The 11,789-nt window shown below is 42.8% G+C and overlaps 1 protein-coding gene across 1 annotated transcript in view; it reads right to left on the bottom strand.

The window, feature by feature from the left end:
* The window catches only part of PCP4 (Purkinje cell protein 4), a 53,016-nt gene that overhangs the window by 18,980 nt on the left and 22,247 nt on the right, over positions 1 to 11,789 (bottom strand). The window contains exon 2 of the mRNA XM_039857693.1: positions 7,913 to 7,964. Coding sequence (XP_039713627.1) covers positions 7,913 to 7,964 — 52 coding nt within the window. The remainder of the gene's footprint in view (positions 1 to 7,912; positions 7,965 to 11,789) is intronic.

Below are 11,789 nucleotides of genomic sequence, written 5' to 3'. Positions count from 1 at the left end.
GTCTCAGCACCTGGCCAGAAAACCCACTCTGACATTCAGAAACAGTACACAGCATAAGGGATATGTCAATAATCCCATAATAACCTTGCGAGATGGGTACTAGGCTTATTAGGGTGATCGCATTGTAAAGTATAGAAATGTCGAATCTCTATATTGTATACTTGAAACTAATATAATATTGCGTGCCAATTAAAGTTTAATAAAATAGAAACTTAAGAGGATTTAGAGCCAGTCTGTTCGAAATAGCACCGCTCCTGGATAGAATGGCCCAAATTGAGCCAAATCTTCACGATTAATTAGCATCGATTGGAAACTCCAACGCATTTCCGACTAAGGACGCCGGAAGAAGCCAGTCAACGGTATGGACTGGAATTCACATGAGCTCGCAACAGACCTGGTGCTCTCGCCACCTGTTCTAGAGCCAGTGGCGGAGAGCATCGTCGAGAGACACAAGGAAACCTCTGCCGTGGGGTCTGAAGCCAGTTCTGCGGGGGCTCTAAGGGGGTCCCGGAGACGGGCACAGGGGTTCCTGTTCCCCCCACAATGCAGATAGGACGGCAGGTGCAGCCTACACGAGAAGTCCAGTGTCTGAAGGTGACTCGGCCCTCTTTACCAACCAGCAACCTTCTCCCCCAAGAAGGCACACTGGCGTTTCTGCAGGCCTTCGTAACCACGGGTGAACCCCGCTAGTAATCACAGATGAACCCCACTAATAAGAAGTCTACAAATTTAAACCATCTTATCATGCAGCCCAGGCTGAAATTCAAGTTGATTCTCTCTTCTGGAAATCTGCTCGCAGTGCAAATTAATTCTATAAATAAACTTATAAGTGCTTCATCTACTTAAAAGAGAAGGATGTTTCTAAGCACTTGAAAAATATTATTTCCGTACGAATAATCGATAAGCAGAATACGAAGCATTCCTATCTCCTGACTGAGGCAGGATTTCAAAGCAGAGAAGATTGTTATTTTCCTGGTACAATCTACTTCACAATCTTAAAAAGATCTTAAATGACAATTTTTTAGCATAATTTATAACTTCAGTTTTTCACTAAAGCATATGTGCCTTCTCCATATGATATGGAACAAAATTCTATCTTCAGCTAGTCTAAAGTTATCCAACGTTTAATCTCAAAAAGAAAGAAGGAAGGAAGGAAAGAGGAACGAGAAGGGAAAGTATGGATAAGCCAATAAATTAACATATTGCCTCAAAGTTTTAAAAATTAACATGGCTGTCCGTGTAATTAGTTTGGCATCACGTGTACTTGCCGGAGGCTAGTTCGCTAAATGGATGAGACAATGGTGCTGTTGAAACTATCGTTTTCAGCTTGGCCAAGATGTGAGCTTGTTAACTTCCTTCTGTCCCACGGGCTCAGTCCCCCATTTACCACCAAGACCCCTGGTCGAGAGGGAGCTCCAGAGAGACCGTGAGCGGAGATGACCCGGTGCATTTGGACTGGAGGCCAGACGACCACAGCTTTCCTCCTCTCGCTGACATGACCTTGGGCGAATCACCTGACTTCCTGGGGAACTTTGCCTGGCACGGCCGCCCTACCCACCCTCTCAGTCTGCTATGGAATCAAACAGAAGTCTGTGCATAAGAGCACTTTAAAATATACACCAGAGACAGACGTAGAGCTACAAGGAGCAGCAGGTGCAGCTCTCCACTCTGAATGACAATGTTTCAAGCACGTTTAGTGGCTTAGAAGGGCCGTTATTTATCCAAGGTGTTACACATTGACGTTATTATAATACTCAACCTAAACATAAAAAAAAAATCACTCATAACTGAAATGGACGGTAATAAATTCCTTGTCAGCACTAATTCCTGAAATAAGCTCCACGCAGGAGCAAGTCAGCCTGTCAGACCATGTTCCCCGGGAACAGGTTTGTGCGGAGACCCTGGCGGTTTCAAGGTCTGGCCTGGTACATTGCGGTTTCATTTTTCCCTCATCTGGATCAATATCAGCAGCATCCTTGTGCATCCACATCTTCCTTCTGGAATACAGATTCTTTAGAATGTTCGCAGCCAACAGCACAAAGGATATGCCCCGCCAGTCATATTTTGAAAGTCATGTTAGTATTTTATCCACTGTTGTTTTGAGTTACTTTCTGGTTGCTTCAGATATGGAAAAAGGAGAGAAAAGGCCAAGAGACCGCAATGGAGATCGGAGTCATCGGATTTTTCCCTTGAAACGTCCCCGCATCTGCGGCATTCACGGCAACACTCGCTGTGTCAGCATGGGGAACCCCGCGCTTCGTGCAGCTCATGGATTTATTACACTCAGGATTTAGAGCTTTCTGGCCTGGGGGTGGTGGCCCACTTTAGAGTCACTTTAGGGAGGCGCTTTGCCCACGCCAGGCGCAGTCCGTGAACGTTTTAAACAGCACTGTTCTGATACACACTGCAACATTTCTGAACACGCTCAATGTTCTAAGGTATCCCTTTTACCCTTCTCGAAGATGCTTAGCCCAGGACGGTAGGTTCCCCCCTAAACTCCTACTGAGATTTCGGCAGAACCGGCACGTTAGGTGCCCCATGGAGGAGAACGTCACGAAGCCCGGGCCCTGGAGACCTGTGCGCACAGCCCGCAGGAAAGTCACGACCCCAGAGCGCCGGCCACGGGCCCCTCTGTACGGTCCTCCAACTCGACCCACCACTTTCCCTATGGGAAGCAGAACCAAGTCACGGCACCGGAGGTGGCACAGACATGGAAATCGCACTTCTCTCTCTTGCCTCCCACCCCATCCCGGCCTCCCAGGCACAGGAGCGAGAGGAGCCAGGCGGAGCCTCCCACCGGTGCCGCCCTCTCTCCCAGGTGTGATAGCGTCAGTAGCCTTGTTTCCTGGATCCGTCTGATTCCATCTCGCTCCACGCTGCTGTTCCACCCGCCCACATGAGACCTCACCCCACACACTTCCCCAAACCAAGGAGCGGCGACAGATCAAATGTCTCCTAGGCAAACCCGAGAATGAAATCTTACCATTTGCGACAACATGGATGGACCTAGAGGGTCTTGTGCTCAGTGAAATAAGTCAGACAGAGAAAGACAAACGCCATATGATTCACTTATATGTGGAATCTAAGATAAAAGAAACAACAACAACAAACAAAAAAAAAACAGAAAAAAACTCAAGACGCAAAGAACAAACTGATGGTTGCCAGATGGGAGGGGAGTAGAGGGGCTGAGTTAAAAAATGAGGGGATGAAGAAGTACCAATTGGTGGTTACAAAATAGTCATGGGGATATGAGGTACAGCTTAGGGAGTATAGTCAATAATACTGTCGTAACTATGCGTGGTGCCAGGTGGCTACTAGACGAATGGGGGCATCACTTCATCAATTATATAAATGTCTAATCACTACGCTGTACACCTGAAACTAATATAAAATAATATTGACTGTCAACCGTAATTTAAAAAAATAATATAAAACAAAATAAATCTGCCCAAGACTTCATAGCTATGGAAAGATCATTATGCACCAAGAACATCAAAAAGAAAAGTTTCAATAAATATTGGGTGACTCTGGAGCCGAAAAGGGTGAAGGGGGCAAAGTGCTTTGGGAATTAATATGGATTTTTATTTCTTATTTGAAAAATCATGCTCACATTAGTACTCTACCTATCTGTCTGTGAATGAAGGTTGTTCTCAGTCAATCTCTCCACCTACTAGACAGAGAAACACAAAACCACAATGTTCGTGTGTGTGTCTCTGTGTGTGTTCCCCAAATTCGAAAGTGAGATAAACTTAAACTTCTATGGTTTTTGGTCTTTTTCAAAACAAGAAGAAGCAAATACTCAGTATGACAACGTTTGATATTATTCATTGTGAGCAATCATATAATCATATCGAAGCAAACTCAATCTGTTAGCTCCTGGCATCTCCTCACACCAGGTAGCCATTACTCAAGCCACAATCTGTTCCCAAAAACACGGGCACCCCTACTCAAGCATGGTGCCTGAGTGTGTCTGCTCAACTACTCACACCTCAGAGAAACAGTGAGCCCCCGAGGAGGCTCAGGATAACACCTGCCTTCTGGGTATTCACCTCTAGCCTGCTCTGGAGGGGATTCTTTTACCAAAATCAGGTGCATCTATGCCTTTCATCTCCAAAGACAGAGCCTTTTGGAAACAAATGTATCCCAGCGCACTAAGTCAGGAGAAATCCTTTCCCATTTTAGAAATCCAATTTAGCTTGGCTAAGCCTCCAAGCTCTGAAAGTAAGCTCAGTTGGAGGCTCATTATTCATAAATCTTTCCTTAGGATTGGAAGTCTCCCAGTAGCTACTCTCCCTTCAGTATTTTCTGACTTTTGTATGTCGATAAAAAATTTTAACTCTCGGAGTCTCTCTGGATGATGAACATCAAGATACAGATTAAAACATCCAGCAAAATTATTGCCTTGCAAAAGAATCTTTTGATTGTCTCCAAATTGGTAATTGATGGCAAATCATCTAGATTCAGATGGTTGTGTCTATGTCTATAAACATGTTTGAACTGAATGCAGATGAGTCGTAACTGAAGCGATAAACTACTGTTTCACCCAAGTAGGGCATTATATCAAAAAACGAATGAAGTTCTTGGCTTGAACTAATCAAATAATGAAGGTACTTTGTCCACATGGGAATGAAAATCTCTGAACCACCAAGATCTTAATGACTTTATTTTTAATTAAAAAAAATACGAATAACCCTAATATTTCTGAAAAACTTATCTCCACACTGCAGATGAAATGAGGAATATCAGAGTTGCTGGGTTGTGTGTTCACAGCTTGCTGTCTTGGAAAGTGAGGGGCATTCTGGATATGGAGTGGATAAATGTCATATTTCACATCAATAAATACCATGGCAAGAACTACAAAAACAAATCTTGGAATTATGAGAATCTAGATTCCCAGCAAATGGCCCTCTTGAGATAATACTTAATACAACCAAATTCCAGTGGAGCCCTAGAATTTAGATCGCACTGGAGTTTTAATGGACCTGATTTGTGTCTTCCCTGATCCAAATTACAGTTTCAAGGCACTCATAATTCACTCCCATAGTCTTCATGCTCTAAGTGCCAGATGGAGACTTAACTTAAATTTACAATATTTGAAATAAGAACACTTTGACTTGTAGATGACTAATAAAATTTGGGCCTAATTGACTACTATCCAAACTCATAACATTTTGATGTTCTCTGCTTCATATTTCTATTCTCATGGGTCCCTGCTCCTTCAACACATGTAGGCAGCTTCATCTGTATTAGTAAGAAATATACATTAAGATAAAAGCTCTCTCTAGATACCTGTGATGACAAAGTAAAATAATTTGAATTTCAATGGAATGTATTATTAGCTTTAAAAAAATTCTGAGATGATCTTCTCATCTTATAAATTTAAGTTTAAAAAATTAAGCAACTTAGTTTTCTAGGAAAATGTCTTTTAGACCACTCCTAGAAGTCTTTAGCCCAGTCTTTGTTGGTTGTTACTGACTTTTGTCCTTGTTTATTTTTAGAGGCAAAAGCACAAACTTAATATTATAATAAAATATCATGTACATATACTATACATGAGCAGTTTTGTCTGAAATCACAGTACATGTTGATAATAATTTGATTTTATACAGCATCATTATTCTATAACTATCAAATAATCTCTAATTCTAAATATCCCTTCTTTCTACTCAAAAGTGAATATCTTCTAATATCTAGAATTATATTTTAAAAAAAGCTTTATCCATAGCACCTTGAACTTTTCCTTCCAATTAATTTTTATCCCTCCAGAAAGACACACTCAGTCGTCATTAGAACGGATCGATTTTAGCTGAAAGAAATTCCATGCCTTGAAATGGCAGAAAATGGTGGTGTCTTCTGTAAACTCTGACCGTTCCCTTGGGTGTAAAGCTCTGAGCATGTAGACACTCTGCAAAGACCAGTGGAATGTCAGGTAAAGCCAGGTAGCAGAGGCATCAAACACAAGGGACCCAGACTGTCCCGGCCACCACCGCGTGTGATCTTCGCGGGAGTTACTTACGCTAGAGCAGCATTCTCAAAGTGTGGGCGAGGAACCCACAATCAAAATTAATTTTCAGAGGACTAAGACTTTTGTTTGTTTGTTTGCTTTTTTTTTAAATCTCATTCTCTCACTAGTTCACAGTGGAATTTTCCAGAGGCCACACGACCCGTGACATTATAGAAGACTAAAAGCGGAGGCGGTTGTCTTCTATTGCTCCAGAAATGAAAGAGATTGGCAAAAATGTCAAACATTGCTACTTTTTCACTAAATGTTTTTTTTCTCCTGTTTTGGAAAATGTAATTGCTTTTCATGTTTAAATGTTATTTATTTTAACATGTCATAGGGTGATGAACTTATTTCGAATGAGTGCATAAGAAAAGCTTTCACGAATGTCTCTTTTAATTTCTAATATGGGAACCATCGATAGATACAACCGACATAAACAAAAGTTTCTGGGAAATGTCACGAACTTTTAGGAATGGAAAGAAGTGGTGAAGGAAAAAGCTTGTAGACGTGCTACAGGACAGCGTCTCTGGGGAGTCTTCTGGCTATAAGACCCCACAAGACCCCACAAGACTCCACAAGACCCCACGGTTCTGAGGTCATGAAGTTCAGTGAAGCGCACACCGTTGGAGAGATGGATGTGAATCTAAGAACCAGGGCCATCAGGACACATCTGTAGGGCAGTTCCTCCTTCCCCAGCTCACACGGAGGAGACGGGGAGAACCCCGGGCATCGTGAAGGGCTCGCCAAGAACTCATTTCCCTCTCTGCCCTCCCCGCCACCGCTGATCAGAACATTCTTGGGCACCAAAGCCAATGTAATGACCTTTCACCCCAGAGGTCACCATACTGACCCTATCTAATAGGAAGGCCCAAAACAGATGGGTGAGTCAGCAGGGCGCAGATGAGTGCTGTACAAAGGAACATTCTAGTACTCGAGTCTTGCTCAGGTCCTGGCTCAGACTCAGGACAGACCATCCAAAGTGGACGGAGCCTTGAGACTCCGTAGGAGTTATTACGGCTGGTGTGTGAGATTGGCATCACCCACAACTAGATGAGTGCGCTCCCACAGAAATCCCACGCGGTTGGAAATGGGACCAGTTTTCCACAAAAGGTGAGTTTTTATAATTAATAAAAAGTAAGAGCACCCAGAATCTAACCTCACCAGCACCGCGTCTACAGTCCTCGGTGCTTACCCGGGATTTTTCACTGTTGCAAACCATCCCCTATCACGACCCCTAAAACTGGGGAGCTGGGCTCACACCCCGCTCTGTCTCCTTCAAGTCCATCTTCTTCCTATCCGTGCTCAGGTCCTAGCTCCTCCGCTCCAAGCTCAGTTTCCTCATCCAGAAAATATGATCATTCCTACAATTTAAGGCCAACGTGGAGACTGGAGTCGCGGGTGGCAACTTCTCTGGTCTCTGCTATATATTTTTACTTGCTGGTGAATGACAGCAGGGACACTCATGGTCCTGCACCTCCCCTGGGACCAGCGCTGTGCTCCATGCACAGGGAGGGCTGAAGCAGATTTTAAAACCTCCTTCAAGGAGTTGAGTGCTTCACAGTTTTCAAAGCACTTATCTCATTTGATCTTATTTTTATCCTCACAACAACTCGGCTGATTCTCACCAACCCTAATGAAGAAAGCAGAGAACTATATTTGCATTGTAATTATCATGTTGCCCAAAATGGGAGTCCTCCTTTGGGGAGGAAGCTGTTCTTATCACTACACTTAGCTAGCTCGGTTTTCTTTATAAAACCAGACCGCGGGGCTCACTGACAATTGCCAAAATCCACTCTAAACCGAAGCGCAGACATATATAGTAAGGCGATTTCATGATCCACACCTGCCACGTGCCCAAGGCTGCAGGTGGGAAAAAAGCAAATAGTTGGACTATTCATTTCATCTTACCATTTTCGCCGGATGTCTTGTCTTTCCCATTGGTGGCCCCAGCACCTTGTCGCTAAAGGCATAAAAAAAAAAGAGAGAGAGAAATTGGTATCAGATATATTCAGAATGATTTTCTTCTCTTTTATTGTTTCAAATATCTCTTGCATCATATCAAGTTCTATGTTACTTTAACTCAGATGGTTAAAACGAGGGGCTCATGAGACCAGGAAAAGACCAACCCAAGAAAAGATCTACTGAAGTTGCAAGACTGCCACCCTTGTCCACATCAAGGGCGACCAGATGGGATGCCATTTGTGATGAAGCATAACCTTGTCAAAAATATGATACAACAGCAAAGGGTTTGGGCCGAACGTGAGAAGATCAGAACTAGCAACGGAAGCCAAACACTGCTACGTTCTCATCCCAACCATAAAGTCCAATGTCTTATTTTTAAATAATTTTTAATCAACTAAGAAAATTCTATGTTGATATTCAGGATTTCTCTTATTGTTGAGTTTGTTGTTTTGTTTGTTTGTTTGTTTTTCCTGTCATCGCTTATGCTTATCATGCACATTTTCATTTTACCGGGTTGACCAGAAGTATGAATATCTTACGGTTAGATTTGAATCTTTAAGTGAGATTTCTTGTGTGTGAGGTCTGGGGAGCTATGTGAAATGCGTTACATGTGTAAAGATTAACTTGTTTCCTCAAAGCCAGTCCAGCTACTGCCTTTAAATGACATGATGTTCAGAATTGTTCTAGCCAGTGGAGAGAAGTACTTTGTCAATTCAGTTGTCTGGTAATTATCAGAAAATGTGCTTTAAGTTGAAAAGGATTAAAATGACTACAAAGTCTCTAACTTTCAGATGAAGAAAATGAAGCCAGGACTGATTCACTCAAAGTCACGTAGCTAATTGGTGGCACAAGACTGGAGACCTGGCTTCTTGCCCAAAGGTTAGTGTCTTGCAGAAATTGTCATTCTTCCCTAACTATCAGAATGGGACCCTGGAAAGAAAGGTGGAACACTGAATGAGGAGCACGCCACTCTAGGTGACTTCCACTAAGGGCCAAAGCTACCCTTAAATTTTAATTTGGGTCCAGGACTTCCAATCTAAAAACAATATCAAAAAAACAATAACCAGTTCCCATTAGCATTCAATGTCATTATAAGAAATTCCCAGGTCCTTGGTCAACCCTTGACTGGGAAGATCTTGCTTTTGAGTTCTGATTAGTGTAAACAAATAAGGTGAATAATAAAGACTTCTGCTGACAATGGTAACCACCCATGTGTATGCTCATTGCCTTGTACAGACATTAACCTGAGAGAGGCGAAGTCAAGTCTCCCGTTTGTTATCAATCAACCCACACACACGCATGTACACACACCGAATCCCAATCAATGTGAAGTGCCAATGCCCACTCAGGTGGAGGGTTGGGAGCAGTTGCTCTGTCCCATTCTGAGAGAGAAAACCCACCTCTCTCTGGCAGGAAGTGGAAAGAAAGATGATAAATTGGAAAGTTTACATAAATATGGGTCCCTTCTTCATATTTAACTTGTAACATCTTAATTTTCAGAACACTAGATCTTCCCTATGTTCCCATGGAGGGAGAAGGTGGCAAGTCTTAGCCAAACATCAGTTGATCTTCACCCAACTCCATTTAGATCCTCATCGTATGGCATCATTACCCAAAGCGCTTAAACTCTAATATACACTGCCTCGATTTAAACCAAATTACACATTTTCTAAAGATAATAGATTCACAAGTAAAAACGCTTCTTGCTCTTGCCTGTGCTTATTCTGATGTCTCTTTTCAAACACGAAGCTGGTATGTCTGCTGCACTGGGTGGAGCTCAGATCACCACTATGGACAATCAAGCTAGTGGCACATTTAGCAGCTGAAATGCTCTGGGGTTTAAACCCTCACCCTCCCCTGCAGAATGTGCAGACGGCTTATCTTAAAAAAAAAAATCCATGAAATAAAAGGATAGTGTTCTAGAGTTGAATAACGTCTAATTAAATGGAATACAAGTGCAAAACAGGTGCACGCTCAAGTCCGCTGGCTTGAAATACCTCAAACATTGACACCTTTCAATGTCGTGAATACTTCAGTTCATAAAAGATCACGTTTTAGAAACCTGAGGGAAAAGAAATAAAATGAAATGTGCATAGGGGAGAAAAAGGAGTCATTTTTTCAGGATTTCTAAGACAGGGTTTTTGTGTTAGGTCTCATTTGATGGAGACAAAATGGAGCTGATAGATGTCATAAAGGGATGGTGTCTCGGATCAGAAAATGATCCTGGCAACAAAAGAACTAGTCACTGAAAGCATCTCCTTCCAGAATACTTTGAGACGTCATGACCTCTTTAAGGCAAGGCTGAGGGCAGTGGGGGAATTATCCAAGAGCTTTCCTGTTCTCGGGTCTACAGTGGTCAACACATATGGTTGTTTTATCACCAGGCAAGGTGTTTGAAATTTCCCTGAATTAGTCAATGAAGAGGGTCTAAGTCAGGCTGGTTTCAGGGGTGATCACAGCTCACACATGCCGAGGCCAGATATGACGCAAGTGCTCATAGAATTCTGATGCTGAGCTAGATGCCATCATTATGCTCATCAGCCTCACTTTACAGATTGTACCCTAAGGCACAGAGAGGAACTTGATCAAAGTCGTGTAGCTGGAAAGTGGCAGAGACACAACCCTAACCCAGAAACACAGGCTCCCAAGTCCCCCCTTTGAACTACTGAGCCTGAGCATCTCCCAGCATCCCCCTGAGGGCCTCCTCGGCAGGTGGGCAGTAATGAGGCAGGGGGATTCCCATGCGAAGTTCAGTGTGACTTCATTAGCATCCACAGGCTGAGAGTCATGAGAACACCTGACTTACAGAAAAAAGCAGAGTCAAACCAACAGTCCACAGATCAATTGTAGAAATGCTATGAAGTCTTTTTTAAAGTTTAAGTAACACAAGAACTCATCGCTAGGCTATGCTAAAATGGATGGCTGGGTGGATGGATGGATGTCATTCTCCAAAGTCTAGTAGGAAAATATGTTACCCTCCTCACCACTTCTCCATGAGGTGATAAAAGTTAGCATCTTGAAGGAGGAGGCAGCCTTTTCTCCCTGCCCACTCTCATCCCCAAGAAGACCCAGCCTCCTCCATCCATTAGTGCCCTGCATGAGCTCAACATCCCGAGAACCTGTGTTGTCTGCTGAACAGAAGTAGCCACATCTATACTAAGAGCATCATCTATACTAAGTAGACCAGTAAATAAGATGAAGCATTACAGGAAGAGAGCGTGATGAACTGTCTTGAGGGGAAACCCTGACATGAGGTGCTGGATGTTGGCGTTCTTTGCTGGAAGCTTGAGAAATGATTCATTGATATTATGACTACCAACGCTGCATCATTCTATTTACATATCAATCCAACTTAACCGATCAGGGCATGCAGAAGGCAGGAAGCATTCTCTCTGACCAAATATGCACAGTAACAATTACCAGGTTAAAGCAGATGTGCAGAACTGTCCAATATTGTCCAATTTATGTAGAAAACCAAACATGAACTGTACTGGGAGCATTCTGCATGTGGCATTCGATACCTTCTTATCAGCAGAAATTTGCTTCACTGTTTTCAGACTGGTCTAGAGAGTCAATTGTCATGGCTACTCGCAGTAGCAATGGTTCATATACATGGCTTTTGCTTACTTTTTCTTTGGTTGGGAAACAAGTAGAAGGGAAGGGAGGGAGGGAGGAGAGGGAGGAGGGGGAAGGAGGGAGGAAGGAAGGAAGGAAGGAAGGAAGGAAGGAAGGAAAAGGAAGGAAGGAAGGAAGGAAGAAGAAAAAAAAAGAAAAAAAAAGAAAAGAAAAAGAAAGAAAGAAAGAAAGAAAGAAAGAAAGAAAG

This window comes from Pteropus medius, unplaced genomic scaffold (genome assembly GCF_902729225.1).
Source record: "Pteropus medius unplaced genomic scaffold, Ma_sr-lr_union100, whole genome shotgun sequence".
Classification (NCBI taxonomy): domain Eukaryota; kingdom Metazoa; phylum Chordata; class Mammalia; order Chiroptera; family Pteropodidae; genus Pteropus; species Pteropus medius.
This window is presented reverse-complemented; position numbering and strand designations above follow the sequence as displayed.